General features: G+C 43.2%; 1 protein-coding gene across 1 annotated transcript in view; it reads left to right on the top strand.

The window, feature by feature from the left end:
- LOC139733309 (methionine synthase-like) overlaps nt 1-18,632 on the top strand; it is a 123,275-nt gene that overhangs the window by 51,312 nt on the left and 53,331 nt on the right. The window contains exon 8 of the mRNA XM_071644145.1: nt 18,216-18,317. Coding sequence (XP_071500246.1) covers nt 18,216-18,317 — 102 coding nt within the window. The remainder of the gene's footprint in view (nt 1-18,215; nt 18,318-18,632) is intronic.

Below are 18,632 nucleotides of genomic sequence, written 5' to 3'. Positions count from 1 at the left end.
TCACGATTGGTCAACTGCGCCGAGGACCCCTTTGTTTACAAGCAACCTATGTGTTATACTATAGGGATCGCTGCAGCAGTGGTGCATGCTTGCATGCAACACGTGTATCGTGACTGCTGCTCAGCACAGAAATGTTGGAGTTTCACGCTTTGTTAGACTGTTTTTTGGCAAGTTGAGGTAGAATTTAAACCAATGCACAAGAGAAAAAGGTCACATTTATCTAACAAACCTTCATCATGCCATTTCGAAGAAGAATCAAGCTGAAATCACAGCATCAAGGAATACCTCTTCACTGCCGATTCTGCTGGTACTGTTGTGCGTACACCTGATCACAGCAATCGCGAATCTTGAGCTGATTACGGTAGGTTTTGTACTTTTCAAACGTCGTATTTCCGTAAATGTATGGGTATAAAAATGATTTCCAATCAATTACAGCTCTTTGAGTTAGTTATCATCCTTCATGAGTTTGTAAGATTACCTCAGCTATACGCAATTCCCCCACGATGATCGATTTGTTGTGTCAATAATTACAGCAAATTGTGGCTGTACGAAGGAACAGCTGATCACGGCAATTGTGAATCTTGAGCTGACAATAGGTTTTGTGGTTTTAAAACTTTGGTTTTTCCGTAAATTTATGGGTGTAAAAAATGATTCCAATGAACACAAACAAACAAGCAATTTCACGGCGTGAATATATAGTTTTGGCGGACGATTTATTCTAGATTGACAACAAATTACATACCAACTTCCTGAAAAGTGCACACAGTTTGCCTATAGATACGTAAATCCCACTGGGTCCCACTGGGTTCCATACACATTTGGTGATGTCGCAGATTTGGCACTTTTCGTAGCCGCATCAAACTTTTTCCAGTGCTCAAATTTGGTAAAAATAAAGATTCTTATATTCAAAGCAGAGACAACTTTATTCCATGATATATGTCAGAAATTAATCAAAATAACATTAAATGATGGAAAACAGTCAATTTATGCGATATTATTTCCTATAAATTTCTTCTTTAATGTGAGGAGTAATCCATACTTTATCCCCTTGATGCATTTTGACTGTGCGGGAGGGGAAAAATCTGTGGAGTGTTTGGTGGAGCGTGTCGTAGAGGGCAGTGCATTTTTCAGATACATCGTCGGCGGCGTAAACTTCTGACCAATCATGGTTCAGAATCCATGACCCGCATTTCCTGATCTTACTGTCTGGCATTGGGCGTACTACTCGTTTTCATGTTGTGTTTCCAATCGGAACATGGTTGTGATGTTTGATCATCACACAGCGGTTTTCGCTCAGGCCGATTGGTGAAATAATTTGAGGGTTGTCATACATGTCCGAGATGTTGGTGATGATTTTGTCAAGGATTACTTTGTCTCGTGTAGGCTGTTTCACGATTTGCACAAATGAGTTTGAGACAATTTCTTGCAAATCCAGTCGATTGAAGTCACCAAGAATGATCACTCCCATGTTGGGCTGGATTATAAGGAGACTGTCAATAGTGGTATTGATGTGTGCAACTAGGGCGGCGGCATTGGGGCTGTTTGGGAGGTAGTAGAATACTCCAACTGTGATATTCGACGTTCTTCTTGGAAGCTGAAGGGGACGGAGTGTGACCCACAAGCCTTCAACTTCATCGGGAACGTTAAACACAATCAACCACCTTTGCATTGAAGCATTGCTTTGCAAACAAAGCGACACCTCCGCCACCGCAATCTGTCCTCGGTGGGGAAAACATGTCATAGCCAGGAATGCTAATCAGATCAGTTGGCATGTCAGGTGAAAACCAGGTTTCACAGATTGCAGCTACATCTATAACGTTTTCTAGCACCACACTCAGCTCATCCAGCTTATTGTTCAAAGACCGGGGGTTACACAGCAGCACGTCTGGCAGATTTTTTCCCTGCTTTTGTTCGTTTGAGTTTCCCTTTGTCACTGTGGTTGCTCTGATGTCAAGGTTTGTAGGATTGGACATTCGTGTAGGAGCAAACATGGCCGTTCTAATCAGAATTGGACAGATAGGTCGTTGCTTATGTATCCCGGTCCTGCATCCCCTTTTCGTGACCTTAGCAATGTTTAGGTCTTTCAATAAGTTCCATGTTTCTTTTGGTAGAAGTGGTTTTGCTGTCACTTTTCCAAATTGTCGTAGGGCGTGAACGGTATAACAAATAAGTGACGTCATCAAATTTCAAAACCATGACATAGACTTGAAAGGCAAATGTTCAAAGTACAACATACTGAATGTGGGATAATATCGAGCTTAAACAACAGAGATACGAGCAAATGAATGTCAGAAACAGTACCTCAAAAAAATTAATTCCACTTTTTTGATTTCAGACGATGATATGATGACATCATAATGTATTTATGGAAATATTGATACTTGAAACATTATTTCCAATTCATATGCTTTTGTAATATGCAATAAAAACATAGGGTCACCGGACGTTTAAAAGAGCTATGGCGAAATAAACAAAGACATGTTTTTCGCTATATTTGCACATAGACGCGCACAAGAAATTTCAACTTTGACACCAATTCCTTTGTTATATTTCAAAATTGATCGGAAATCAATGGATATTGTTACTTAATATATCAGGAATCCAAGTCTGTCAAAAAATGTGCATTTTCATGTTGCTAGCGAAAATGCGCGGACGGACGCGTACGCGCGGAACGCTTAAAATTATCTGAAACTTCGAGATTTCCCATTGGAAAGTTATTTTGAGCCTTTAAAAAGTTTGACGCGCGCGTAATGATGTCCTAGGTAATTAGCACTAAAAAGTAAGATAGAGCGTGACGTGAACTGTATGTCCGCCGAAAATGATACAGAAATGACCTTAAGTTATGATCGATCATGTAACATGGTCCGAAAATCACAAAATGGCGCCTAGATGACGTCATAGATATGTTACTGTCATGAAAACCTTATTGTGGCTAGATATTGTCATGAGACATGTTGACTGAAAATGTCATGTTATTCCGTAATGTCATTCTTGAGATGTTGACGACACAAAATGTGGCAGAAAGAAAGAAGAATTAAAAAAAAGAAATTTTGACAATCACAATAGGTAATACGCTGATAGCGTATCACCTAATAAAAAGAAACGAGACATGAAACTCGTCACTGAAGACGAGTTGGTGATACGCTGGGTTGATATAAGATACCGGTCATCCGTGGTCGACAACGAAAAGAATGTGAATATGAAACGTTATTTGAAAAGAGTTAAACAATAATAAAAAACGAAAGTGTCCTGCGAACATCGATCCCTCAAATGCGTGTATGTGAAACCGTTACTCTAACCACTCGGCCACGGAACATCGACGGAAAAGGCAAGACAAAAAAACAATGTATAGATGTAACAGGTGGAAAAAGTCAATGTCCGCTCAACAAACGTGGCCGCGTGAACATGCATTGTATTGCTAGACGGCAATGAGGCCTTGTAACAACTAATGGCGCTATGCCATTTCTGGCAACTGGGGAAAAATACGTCCCGTAGACATAACACGTAAAATCGGCTATTTTTGATACCTTGCCTTTAATCACAATTTTCAGAGTGATGATGTCATCAAATTAACAAAACACTGACATGGACTTGAAAGACAATTGTTCAAAGTACAACACCTCCGTCGTCATCATTACATACTATGATTGGTTTGACAAAGCCAGCCTGCAAAATTTTGCAGCCGTCGAAGCAATGTGGTCTCCAACACAAAACAAAGGGATATTGTGTGTGCGTGTGTGTGTGTGTGTGTGTATAGGTGCGTTTATATACCAACATGATTTCTACATGGACGAATGTGTAATACACCACTGACGAAAAACAAAGTAAAAGATACAAGTATTTTGTTTCGTGCTGTTATGGGGTTGGAATCAATGGATATTGTTACTCAAAGTATCAGGAATCCAAATCAGTCAAAAAAAAGTGCATTTTCATGTTGCTGACGCGCGAAATTGTTTGAAACGCTTAAAATTGTCTGAAACTTTGAGATTTCCCATTGGAAAGTTGTTTTGAGCCTTTTAAAAGTTTGACGCGCGTGTAATGAAGTCCTAGGTAATTAGCATTAAAAAGTAAGATAGAATGTGACCTGGACTTTATGTCCACCAAAAATGATACAGAAATCACCTTTAGTTATGAAGTTATGATCGATCATGTAACATGGTCCAAAAATCACAAAATGGCGCCTAGATGACGTCATAGATATGTTACTGTCATGAAAACCTTATTGTGGCTGATATTGTCATGAGACATGTTGACTGAAAATGTCATGTTATTCCGTAATGTCATTCTTGAGGTATTGTCGACACAAAATGTGGCAGAAAGAAAGAAGAATAAGAAAAAAGACAGATTTTGACAATCACAATAGGTGATACGCTGATAGCGTATCCCCTAAAAAGAAGATTCCGTGCAAACACAAGAGGTGATACGCCGGTAGCGTATCACCTAAAAAGGAAGATTCTGTACAAACTCAAGAGGTAATACGCCGATAGCGTATCACCTAATAAAGAAAAGGAAGATTCCTTACAAACACAATAGGTGATATGCCGATAGTGTAGGAGATAATAAACGGAAAGATGTTAACTCCGCAAATTCCATGGGTCGTCAGCAGCACACCAGGGATCACCAGTGTTTCGGCCATTTAAGTGCTGTACACCTCCCCCTGGCTGGCCGGTGCTGCGTTGGGATCCCCTTGACAGCACCCCCATGGCATTTCAAAGATAAAACAAAACAAGATAAAGCAAAACATCACAAAACAAGGCAAGAAAAAAAAAGAAAAAGGAAAACGCTTGGCATCAATCACCTCTCCTCACTCCAGAAACACTCTCACTACACCCCCCTATTCCCACCACCCTCCCAAGCCTTCCCTACTTACTATCCATGCAGATCCTGTCTCTGCTGCCCCACAAATTCTCCTGATCCACCTTTCCCCGTCCCTACCACCTATTCCCATCCCTCTGACCCACCTCCTTACCGATCGTCCAGCATATCCCCTGCACCCCACCTCCACAGTATGCATCTCCGCTCTCCACCCCCTTTTCTCACACTCCTCCCTCAACTCAGCATACCTATCCAACTTTCTTTCCCTTGCCTCATCCATCCTTGTCTCCCATGGTACAGTTAACTCCACCACTGCTAACCTGTGCACAGACCTAGCCACCAGCACCATGTCCGACCGAAGGGCAGTTACTACCACCTCCTCTGGCACTGTACGGTGAGGTTTCCCTCATCCACCCGCACCTCCCAATCATCCCCCGCTGCTAAGATCCCCCCACCATCATCCCTCTGACCCTTCCTTCTCACACTGCATCTCACCCCCTCCTTCACAAACCGGATTCCCCTCACCCTAGGAGGCCCATTCTTCTTCCTTGCCTCCACTGCCACCCTCGCCACCTCCGCCATCTCCTTCAACACCTGGTTGTGCCTCCATGTATAGGCCCGTAGTAGACCTCCACATGCTGACAAAATGTGCTCTAATGAGCCCTTCGCCTTGTTGCAAACCCTGCATCCACCATCCTCCACAATGCCCCATCTCTGAAGATTTACTGGAGACGGCAAAACATCGAAGGTGGAACTGATCAAGAAGCGCACAGCTCCAGAGGACATTGACCAAAGGTCATTCCATGACACCTTCCTCTGCTCCACCCCTTCTTATCGAGTCCATGCTCCCTGCACACCCTGCTGTACGGCCTTGGCAAAGCGATACTCCTCCTCCTTCTCCTTAACCGCCTCCACCACCAACTCCCTCCTACCCTTCCTGCCTTGCTTGCTGTACCATCTAACACCCTGATGAAACCCGACCCCTTTCCGACCCACCTGAACCGCACCCTGCATCTCCTTCCACTTTGCCATTGCCACTGCCTCATCCGCAGCCTCCTCTGCCCTCCACTTCCTCCCTGTGCAGATCGGTGGCCTAACTCCTACTATTGCCTGGTCCTTTGACTCCCTCATCGTCATCACTAGCCTAACCTTGCCAGCTTTAAACTCCTCCAACACTGACGTCATAGGCAATTGCAACCTGCCTGATCTGCAAAAGAATGCCAGATCTGTAAGCATTCTTGGAATGCCTAACCACTTCCGGTAGTACGAGTTCATCTTCTGCTGCATCCTCTCAACCCTGGACACTGCCACCTCGTACACCTGCAGTTGCCACATGATCCGTGGTAGCAAGCCAAACTGGCAGCACCACACCTTCGCATTCCCAGGGATGAGCGTCCTGTCCACCCTCTTCAACCACTCCACCACTTTCTCATAGATCTGAACTCCTCGGTGCCTATCATTCAATTTACCCTCATACCACCGCCCAAGGCTCTTTACCCCCTGCTCAGTGACCTGAGGGATATCTTCTCCCCCAATCTGAAATCTCCTTGCGACCACCTTTCCCTTCTGCACTGACACTGAGTGGCTCTTCTTGGCCTTGAACTTCATCCGTGTCCAGGCCACCAACTCCTCTAACCTATGGAGGCCATCTTTGACCTGGGTCTCGTTGCCAGACACGATTGTGAGATCATCCATGAAAGCCCTAATCGAAGGCACAACCACATCTGCAGCCAGCATCAACCCTTCAATTCTCGGGGCCACACACCGGGTTAACACGTCCATCCCAAGGACAAACAGCAGCGGCGGGACTGGACACCCCATGGGGATGCCAATTTCTAGCGCTTGCCATTCTGTTGTCTAAGTCTGGGTCGTGAATCTCATCCTGAACTGGCTGTAGTAGCTCTGCACCATCTCCCGGATCACCCCAGGGACATCCACATCCTCCTTCTCACGTTTGCACCTCTGGATTGACTCCCAAATCATCTGGACATGCTCCATGCACCCAGAGAAACCTGGGATCCCTGCCTTCTGTATAGAAGTGTCCACAAACTTGTTCTTCATGATAAATTCTGACAACTGCCTCGCTAAGACACTAAAGAGGATCTTACCATCCACGTTGAGAAGCGAAATCGGTCTAAACTGGCCAATGCCTTTGGCATCCCTCTCCTTTGGGATATATACCCCTTCTGCCACACACCAGCTGACTGGAACAATCCGCTCCCGCCATAGCACCCTTAGGATCCACCACAGCACCCTTCGGACACGAGGACAGTACTTGAACAGCTTGTAGGACAAGCCATTCTGCCCAGCTGCACTACCAGCTCGAGCCTTTTTAACCGTGGCTTCAACCTCCCACAACTTCAACTCACTCAAGTCAAAGCTGACCTCTGGCTCCTGTGGCCTCAATAGCCCTGTCACCCCAGTAAAAGGCTCCTCTCTCCTTCCATCACAGTATGTGGCCTTCAGATGCCTTTCGAGCTCTTCCTTCGACAGCTCCAAAGTTCCTGAAACCCCTTCCTCAAACAACCTCTTTGTGAACCTGTGCGGATTCTTATAGAACTCCCTCCTCCTCCGCTTCCTACACTGATATTCAGCCCTCCTAACATCCGCATACCTCTTCTTCAGGTCCTCATACAGACCCTTCAGACTAGCCCTTTCTCCGTCTGCCTGCCTCCACCTACGCCGCAAGCTCTTCTTCTCCGCCCTCAATTGGGCCATCAACCGCTGTCTCTTCGACCCTGACTTTCCAAAATCCCCCTCCACTACCTACAGGCTTTATCCCAAACTCTTCTGCACAAGCCCCATAACACAACCCCTCAAACGTACGCATCTTCTTTTCAACACTCCCAGCCAATTCCACTTTCAAAACTCCCGCAAGCTTGATGTCAAAATGCTCCCACTTATCACTTCTCGCCGGTGGCCATGCAATTGGCTCCTTCCGCTCAAACACAGCATGTAGAGCATGCTGAGGGTCTCCGGCTCTGTGGTCTGAAACCTGACTGGGACCTCCCACTGTCTCACCCAGCTCAGTGCTGGTGCAGTCATGCCCTACTGCCACTCTTCCACAGCTCGTTCTTGCTCTGCGAACTGCCACACCTCTCTTCCCCTTGAACCTCCTCCCGCATTCTGCGCACAAACCCTCTTGATCTTTGTTCATTGTCGTGAGTCAAAGTACCCGCCCTTTCAGAATCCAGTATGGATTCTTATTCAGCACAACTCAATGCGAAAAAGCAGATGAGGCGGGTGAGTAGCCTTTCAGTCAAGTGGGCACACACTCACCAATAGGGGTGAGAACCCCTCCCACTGCCACCCCTCAGCCCTGGCACACAGCCCTACGCTGCAAATGGGCCACACTTAAAACTGGTAACTCTGAGGGGCCGGTTATTTGCTTGCCATAGCCATCAGGGTAGCCTTCCCTGATGCCCCACCTATCCGGGGTGTCACTGCTCTATTCGCAGTCGTCACCTGGCCTCTCCCAAGCGTCTCAAAAGCAAGATAATAAACGGAAAGATGTTAACTCCGCAAATGCCATGGGTCATAAGCAGCACACCAGGGATCACCACTGTTTCGGCCATTTACTGTAAGTGCTGTACACCTCCCTCCCCCTGGCTGGCCGGTGCTGCATTGGGATCAACTTGACAGCACCCCCATGGCATTTCAAAGATAAAACAAAACAAAACAAAACAAAGCAAAACATCACAAAACAAGGCAAGAAAAAAAAAGAAAAAGGAAAACGCTTGGCATCAATCACCTCTCCTCACTCCAGAAACACTCTCTCTACACCCCCCCTATTCCCACCACCCTCCCAAGCCTTCCCTACTCTCCATGCAGATCCTGTCTCTGCTGCCCCGCAAATTCTCCTGATCCACCTTTCCCCGTCCCTACCACCTATTCCCATCCCTCTGACCCACCTCCTTACCGATCGTCCAGCATATCCCCTGCACCCCACCTCCACAGTATGCACCTCCGCTCTCCACCCCCTTTTCTCACACTCCTCCCCTAACTCAGCATACCTATCCAACTTTCTTTCCCTTGCCTCATCCATCCTTGTCTCCCATGGCACAGTTAACTCCACCATTGCTAACCTGTGCACAGACCTAGCCACCAGCACCATGTCCGGCCGAAGGGCAGTTACTACCACCTCCTCTGGCACTGTACGGTGAGGTTTCCCTCATCCACCTGCACCTCCCAATCATCCCCCGCTGCTAAGATCCCCCCACCATCATCCCTCTGACCCTTCCTTCTCACACTGCATCTCACCCCCTCCTTCACAAACCGGATTCCCCTCACCCTTGGAGGCCCATTCTTCTTCCTTGCCTCCACTGCCACCCTCGCCACCTCCGCCATCTCCTTCAACACCTGGTTGTGCCTCCATGTATAGGCCTGTAGTAGACCTCCACATGCTGACAAAATGTGCTCTAATGAGCCCTTCGCCTTGTTGCAAACCCTGCATCCACCATCCTCCACAATGCCCCGTCTCTGAAGATTTACTGGAGACGGCAAAACATCAAAGGTGAAACTGATCATGAAGCGCACAGCTCCAGAGGACATCGACCAAAGGTCATTCCATGACACCTTCCTCTGCTCCACCCCTTCCCATCGAGTCCATGCTCCCTGCACTCCCTGCTGTACAGCCTTGGCAAAGCGATACTCCTCCTCCTTCTCCTTAACCGCCTCCAACACCAACTCCCTCCAACCCTTCCTGCCTTGCTTGCTGTACCATCTAACACCCTGATGAAACCCGACCCCTTTCCGACCCACCTGAACCGCACCCTGCATCTCCTTCCACTTTGCCATTGCCACTGCCTCGTCCGCAGCCTCCTCTGCCCTCCACTTCCTCCTTGTGCGGATCGGTGGCCTAACTCCTGCTTTCACCTAATTACTTCGAATTATGCTAGTTGTGATATTCTTCAAAAGAAAAGGTTGCGCAGCATGCTAATATACCAGTGCCCAGCTTAGAAACCATCACCGGAAAGGCATATTTTTGATATGCAAGAGCCATCACATTGTTTAGTTTGAAAAGCCTGCCTAACAATGGTGAATATGAAGAACAACAAAACACCCAGCACAGTTGCAGTGCAGATGAATGCTAACTCAAACAGTCGCAAGACCAAGCAGGAACTGACAATGACTTTTGCCGAAGTGTTCGGGGTGGGCAAGTCCTTGAGAGACATGGAATCTTAACTTCTATTTGAAAGATTGTCATTACTGTCAATGTTTTTAAAGCAGATCATTCAAACGACATGGAAAAGCATAGATTCACTTTGCATTGATAAGGCATTCATCCCAGCTAAATATCAGTAAAAGCTCTCTTTGAAAAGCAGTTACACCTTTTAACCTGTGCATTGTCTGTAGGAAGTAGTCTGCTTTTCCTTGCTGATTCCGTTCAGGGGCGTTCAAAATGTTAGGCATGTTCGACGAATTCAGTAGGTTTTTGAAATAGAAAGGTATTTTTTTCCTTGAGGTCAGGAATTGTAATAACTGGGGCTGGCCTAAACTATATTTGCATCTCATGAACTATTATTCATGTTTAATATCTTTGAATGTACACTTTAATATAGTACAATATAATGCATACAAACATTATTTACATGACTGTTGTCTATATTTACATGCAAAACAAACAACATAGCCCCTTATCCTCTTCCTGCCTCACCACACACATAGGCCTATTACAATCAAACAAACAGACAAATAAACATGCAATGTACATATAGTACGGTCTGCTATGTCGAAATATTGGGTCCCGTGAGATTTTCGTGCCAAAATTAATTTTTTTTTTATAGCTAATTTGGTCAATATGGGGGTGCTGATTCCAAAAAACTTTGGTTCCATTTTTTCCGACCACGTCTTTAGCCGCCATTTTGAATTTCAAAATAGCCCCCATAGCAAACTGTATTTTGACCCAATTCTCATAATGTGAGCATCATAGAAGGTTCAAATTTGATGCAAAAAGTATGTTTATGATGTCAGACATTCTGATGCACCATTTTCTGATATCGTAGATAGGTTTGATACAGTTTTTAGGCAGCCATCTTCAAATTCAAAATGGCCGCCATTGCTAAATATATTTTACCCGTATCTAAGGTTGTAAACATTATGGAAAGTCTAAATTTGGGGCAAAAAGCATGCTTGTGACGTCAGACATGCTAATATATACATTTTTGTCTCACCCACCGGAGGTGAAGGCGAGACTAAGGAATCCAAATGGCGTCCATCCGTCGTCCGTCGTCCGTCACAAATGTTAAAGTTTACCTGCAAGACTCTCTTATGATGCATAACTTGGCAACTGTTACAGCAATGGCAGCCACACTTGGGTGATAGAAGCACTAGGGGTATCTTCATGTTATGGTGTTGTCAGAGGTCATGTGATGATGTCAAAGGTCATTTGAGGTCATATATTAAAGAGTATGTGCAAGACTCTCTTTTCTATGTTAAAGTTTACCTGCAAGACTCTCTTTTGACAAAGAACTTCACATAAGTTGCTTGGATTACAACCTAACTTGGGTCATAGATGCACTGGGGGTACCTTCATGTTATGGTGCTGTTGGAGGTCACAGGATAAGGTCAAAGGTCATTTGAGGTCATACGTTAAAGTTTACTTGCAAGACTCTTATCACATGTAACTCGACACATGTTGCTACAATGGCAATCAAACTTGGGTGATGGATGCACTGGGGGTACTTTCATGTTATGGTGCCGTAAGAGGTCACATGATAAGGTCAAAGGACATTTGAGGTCATACGTTAAAGTTTACTTGCAAGACTCTTATCACACGTAACTCAGCACATGTTGCTACAATGGCAATCAAACTTGGGTGATGGTAGATGTCTCATGGGAAGTTGAAGGTAACCACAAGGTAAAAGGTTTACAGACAGGGTTCAACGAACTTTTAAGGCCAATGTTAAGTTTTTAGGGCGCATTTCGTTTCCCTTGGTCTGTTTGTGACCAAACTTGGATGGAAGATACATGTCCCTTGGGGAGGTGAAGGCCGTCACAAGGTCAAAGGTCACAGACAGGGGTCAACAAACTTTAAGGGCCCAATGTTATGTTTTTAGGGTGCGTTTTGATTGTGGCTCATAACTTTTGATCCCTATGTCCGTTTGTGACCAAACTTGGACAGTAGATGTCCCTTGGGAAGTTAAAGGTCATCACAAGGTCAAAGGTCACAGAAAGGGGGTCAACAAATTTTTAGGGCCCAATGGTTAAGTTTTTATGGCGCGTTTCAATTATGGCTCGGTTACTTTTGATCCCTTTGTTTGTGACCAAACTTGGATGGTAAATGTCCCTTAGGGTGTTGAAGGTCACCACAAGGTCAAAGGTCATAAGCAGGTCAATTAACTTCTGGGAGTTACAAAAATATTAATTCCTTGTGCGCGAATGGGGCGAGACACAATTTGGCGATTGCCTTGTTTTTAAATGATGGATCATTTTCATTGGCGGCCATCTTGAAATTCAAAATGGCCACAATAACAAATATAATTGGGCCTGTATCTCATATCGTATACATTGTGTAAGGTTCTAATTTGGGGCAAAGAGCATGCGTATGCTATCAGACATTCTGAAACATCTTTTTCTGAAATGATGGTTCATTTTGATATTGAAGGTGGCCATCTTGAAATTCAAAATGGCCGCCATACCAGAACGTATTTTTTTACCCATATCTCATGTTGTAAGCAATAAAGAAAGTTCACATTTCGGGTATAAACCAGGCTCATGATGTTGAACATTCAGATGCACTTTTCCCCTCCCTTAAATTGCAGATCACTTTCGAGGCGGCAATCTTGAACCGCACCCTGCATCTCCTTCCACTTTGCCATTGCCACTGCCTCGTCCGCAGCCTCCTCTGCCCTCCACTTCCTCCCTGTGCGGATCGGTGGCCTAACTCCTGCTATCACCTAATTACTTCGAATTACGCTAGTTGTGATATTCTTCAAAAGAAAAGGTTTGCGCAGCATGCTAATATACCAGTGCCCAGCTTAGAAACCATCACCGGAAAGGCATATTTTTATATGCAAGAGCCATCACATTGTTTAGTTTGAAAAGCCTGCCTAACAATGGTGAATATGAAGAACAACAAACCACCCAGCACATTTGCAGTGCCAGATGAATGCATAACTCAAACAGTCGCAAGACCAAGCAGGAACTGACAGTGACTTTTGCCGAAGTGTTCGGGGTGGGCAAGTCCTTGAGAGACATGGAATCTTAACTTCTATTTGAAAGATTGTCATTACTGTCAATGTTTTTTAAAGCAAATCATTCAAACGACATGGAAAAGCATAGATTCACTTTGCATTGGTATGGCATTCATCCCAGCTAAATATCAGTAAAAGCTCTCTTTGAAAAGCAGTTACACCTTTTAACCTGTGCATTGTCTGTAGGAAGTAGTCTGCTTTTCCTTGCTGATTCCGGTCAGGGGCGTTCAAAATGTTAGGCTTGTTCGACGAATTCAGTAGGTTTTTGAAATAGAAAGGTATTTTTTTTCCTTGAGGTCAGGAATTGTAATAACTGGGGCTGGCCTAAACTATATTTGCATCTCATGAACTATTATTCATGTTTAACATCTTTGAATGTACACTTTAACATAGTACAATATAATGCATACAAACATTATTTACATGACTGTTGTCTATATTGTGGCGGGCTTTGATGGCTTTTTTTTTAAGGTCGTTGTTGTTGTGTATCGCCCCTCTAAATTGTTGTTGTTTTGATCGTCGTCGAGGGCGCCACTATCGCCACTACCACAGAATATAATGACCGAGAGTTATTAGTGTAGATGTTGTGTGTTTTCCAGAAAGATTGATCAACTCCATGGGCGAGATGTTAGGCCCAAATGTCCGAGCGTAAAAACATATATCAGAGTAAATCGACCCTTCGGAAACTAATAGTCTCGGTGGGGATGAGTCCTTTGGTCAAAGTATATGACCGTGAAGGGAAGATGGAATGTTCAAGGAGAGGAATATATATGTAGTGTGTGTGCGTGTGTGTGTAGTGTTTGTATGTAGTTAGATGTGTAGTAGTAGTAGATGTGTATGGGTTGTGTGGTGTGTGAAAATAGAAACTAAGTCAAGTGAGTCGTACACAGAAACAAAGAAAGACACAAGGTTGTGGTACTCAGATTTCAAGTTCAACAAAAACAAAAATCAAAGTTTAATCTTTCATTTACAACATTTCAAAATCGCCACTGTTACATACTCATTTATTAATGCATGCCTAAGCCAATTCGTAAATTCTAATGCCGAATCATGCATACACTTCGTTTGATTGTACATGTGAATAAGTTCTTCTATTTCCCCTTAGTTTCTGACTCGCCAGAATCCCTAACATGACATCTCATGAAACTAATACAAAGCATGTCTCTAACTCTTTTTGAATTTGCCGAAAGATCCCAAAATATAAATTGAAATTTTACATGGGAACGTAAGGGGGGGGGATGTAGTTGAGATGTTCGAGGAGTGAGCAGAGAGTAGCTCGTTACCTGGAGCAGGACTCCGGGAGTCTCCTCTCGATCTGAAAATTTCTCCTGCTTATATACTCTTAATGCGGACGTCGCGGGGAAACACTACGCGGAGGTAGCTACGGTATGCGCTAAGCGCTGAACTTGTACACACAGTAGATTTTGTGCTAGTCTGACGTCGCAAATATCTTATTATCTCAACAAATATCACTATCCATAATATGGGATCCGTGTTACAGTAAACTGTGAGTTACTTACCAATTGACCAGATACATAAGATAAACCAAATTTCTCTAATATTGACCAGAATCAACAAAATAACAGTAATTTTTACACACGGAGGATCCAAATCTCACGCTGACGTGGCTACGTCATCACAGCGATGCGAAGCCAAAGCTCGCATTCAAACTTGCATCAATTTGCGAGTTAGCTTCCGAAGAATAATAAAATTCACTTCTATCACCAAAAGGTAGCTCATGTATCAGTAATTGCAACTTATTTTTCTCAGATATGGTGAATTTAGGGAATTTTGGATATGAATTAAAATGAATGGCCAAAGTATCGATGATAACGAACGAGGGAAGGTCTACAACCCTGAATGAACACTACGGGGTACGCGCATCTATCGGCAATGTTTTGGATCCTTCGTAAGAACTTAACATCGTCTTCAAACTCCATTTTCCTTGACATTTCTGTCAACATGGGGTAAGTTACCACTCAAATATTCGCTACACATACTAAATCCTTCAATTACCAATATATTCCTGACCGTAAGTTCATAACAAACGGGTATTCCCTACATTCTTCAATACCTTGATGAACGTATGAAGTTGCTGAATGCAATGTGCATTAACCGTTTCTATACTTATAACACGTATCCAAGCAAAACAAATTCAGCTAAGGATAGGTCAACTATAGGTCACGAATGCCGTAAACTTCGATAATGTAATACCGACCAATGACTAAATTTCAGATTTCTATTCTCGGATCAGTTATGCTATGAGTTATATGCTTGCCGTGACTAAAGCAACTCTAATGACTACCATGACAATTCACAGCCAAAGCATTAACTTCTAGCGACTTTACAATTCATCTTACATTTTGAAGCAGTGAGAGAAGAGAAGAGGTGGAGAGTGAAGAAAAGAAAGTAGACATAACAACAGGCGGAAGGACATAGAGTGAGAGAATAGGTGAAAAGATAGAATAAGGCACTGCTTCGTAACTGATGAAAGAAATGCAAGAAAAGACATTTTTATACGAGAAAGCTACTAATAGAGGACCGTAACGAGGTTGGCTCGTTACAATATTTACATGCAAAACAAACAACATAGCCCTTTATCCTCTTCCTGCCTCACCACACACATAGGCCTATTACAATCAAACAAACAGACAGACAAAATAAACATGCAAATACATACAAGTGCACACACACACACACACCTCTAAATCGAATACATTCAGTTGCCATATTCCACAACATATTTATGAAATGCATGGTTTATACTGTAAGCCCAATTCATTCAGAATTTGAAATACAACTTTTATTTTACGGTGTTCATGGCAACAGTGATCTCATAGAATACTTAATTATTACATTATATCATCCGTGATAAGACTTAGGGAAAATACACCAACTTTGGTGATTAACGGACCAAAACTTTGGGACTATGAGCTGTTCAAGGGGCACAGTGTTCCCCCATCCACAACTCACTCGCATGCATAAACATATCAAAGAGTAGCAATATTTGGGCAAAGTATGCTTTTTAAATTTCATATTTGGGGCACTTATGAGTGGAATTTCAGGAAACAGTTTGCATATCTAAATACATCAGAATTCATTCTATGATGTGGCGGTGAAAACTCAATTTTGGTATTTTTGTCAAGCCCACCGGAGGTGAGGGGAGACTAAGGGATTGCCTCCGGCGTCTGTCCGTCCGTCGTCCATCCATCCGTCCTTCGTCCGTCCGTCATCCGTCCGTCCGTCTGTCATCCGTCCGTCCGTCGTCTGTCCATAACGCTACAAAAACTTTAAAGGGGACCTCCGGATGATTTTCAGACTTTTACATTTGAACAGCTATAAATCAGTTAAACTGAGTACAGAGTTTCAGAATTTATAGTGATTGGGATAAGGAATGAGAATGTTTTCAAAATTTATAACAAATTGCAATGAACAAGGATGATGACATGCCAGCCTCACCATAAGCATGATAAGAATGCATGAGTTGGGGCTCAAGGAAGCAGAACAAAAGAAGAAGGCATGCATAGATTTTTCACAGGTGAACTTGTTGAGCAAGTGGTATTGTAATGGAATTACACTGCTACATTCATGAAATATATGAGGCTCTGATGTCATCAACACTGTTCAGTGTAATTTGTTTAAGATTTTCAATTTATTGGTTTCTCTGCTCAAGGACCACAATAAATTCCAGGAATCTATACATGGAGCTGTTGATTTATGTACTTCATGATGTGAAATTATGAAAATCGTCCGGAATGCCCCTTTAATAACTCTTTACTCTAAGCTTCAATTGCAATCAAACTTCGAGGGAAGAGGGGTCATACAAAGTTTCACATTTTTTATATATGAAGGTCACCTCAAGGTCAAAGTTCACAGGCAAAGGTCAAAGTTCACAGGCAGGGGTCAATGAACTTTAGGGCCCAATGTTAAGTTTTTATGGCACATTTTTATTATGAGTCATAACTTTTGATCCATAACTCCATTTGTGACCAAACTTGGATGGTAGATGTCCCTTGGGAAGTGGATGGTCACCACAAGGTCAAAGGTCACAGGCAGGGGTCACCGAACTTTTAGAGCCCAATGTTAAGTTTTTATGGCACGTTTCTATTATGGGTCATAACTTTTGATCCATAGGTCCATTTGTAAGTAAATTTGCCATAAATTTTTACTCTTTTATATCTCTTTATCTGTTATATCTCTTTCTTTTATCTGTTATATCCCATTCGCATGCAATTTCTTGTACGTGAATGGATGAGACACATTATGGCACTTGCCTTTTATGGCCTAAGGGCTTTTTCTCGCGTCGTGGCTCATATTTATTTCAGGAAACAATTCATGCCACATTCCTCGTGAAATTAAATCTTGAAACCCTAGGGTACCTGTGATCATGAGGACCAACAATATAGAACAAATGTGATAACATTCTTTACTGTACATGTGATTTATCTATTCATTCATTCAAGCGTATGGCACAGTGTGCCTGTTTGATACCGTTTGCTGACTATTGCTAGTCACCTGGGGCGAACCACGAGGGGTCGGCATCATTCTCCCATTTATCTATTAAGTGTTCTTTACCCAGGGTAGCCCTATCAGTGTGGTTAATACACTGTTATTCATGTTTGTTTGTTTTTTCAGAGAAATTAACACATTTAGAACAATGTTACACACACACACAAAAATTCCATCTTAACCCATTGAGGACGAGTCCCGAGTATACTCGGGCAGCTGTCTACGGGAAATGCATGTTGTAGCAAAATCAAACTGTCCTCAACGGGTTAAACTGAAGATTCATGTTCCTCGATTCTTAGTACATGAGGAAAATATAAGAACACAAATTTTGTCAGGAATTGAACCTTGCCATTTACTCACTTTTTCATGTAGTCTCGACAATGCATCATGTAGTATGCAATACATTTTATGTGGCAAAAGATTATATATTCTCCATAAGTCTTTATATTTCTATTTCATTAGTTAATCTCAATGAATTGAATGATTTAGCACAAACCTTGTATTTTGGTTTGTCCTCGTATTCAATGTGAATACTTATGATGAACCAGTCATATTGAGGGAAAATTGGGCCGTCCAGAGAAACTTGTTCCAACAGGCTGCCTTATTGCACTACTCCTGCCCTCTCAAATCATATTTGACTGGGAGAAAGATTAAATAGTCTACCAACAAGAAGTTTTGATTAATTTGTTTTCACAGGCCTTTGCTGAGGGTCTCCACGAGATAGTGCGCAAAGAGTTGTGGGGCTACAGTAAAGCTGAGGATCTGAACATAAAAGATCTGCACAAGATCAACTATGAGGTAAAGCAGGCAAGATGATATAAACCAAGACTGAATTATGACTTCCAGGTAGTACTTTGAATACTTTAAAGGGGCATAGTCCCGGTAGTGTAGAGGCCGCTGTTGATGATACTGCCGATCACCGTTAGCATTGATACGAAGATTACCAAAGTTGAGCTGTCATCAAGAGTAAAGTGTGTCGATGTTGCTAAGTAACGTTGCCTTCATTGTCTTCTCTGCACATCGCGCAGTCTGTAGTAATACCAGGGTGCGTGCATATGTGCTTGTTATTATGACATCACAAAAGAAGTTTGCTATTCAGTAAAACTGTCATCC

Source organism: Diadema antillarum, unplaced genomic scaffold (assembly GCF_040938485.1).
Source record: "Diadema antillarum isolate AM-2024a unplaced genomic scaffold, OU_Dant_1.0 seq00000468_RagTag, whole genome shotgun sequence".
In the NCBI taxonomy this organism is placed as follows: domain Eukaryota; kingdom Metazoa; phylum Echinodermata; class Echinoidea; order Diadematoida; family Diadematidae; genus Diadema; species Diadema antillarum.
This window is presented reverse-complemented; position numbering and strand designations above follow the sequence as displayed.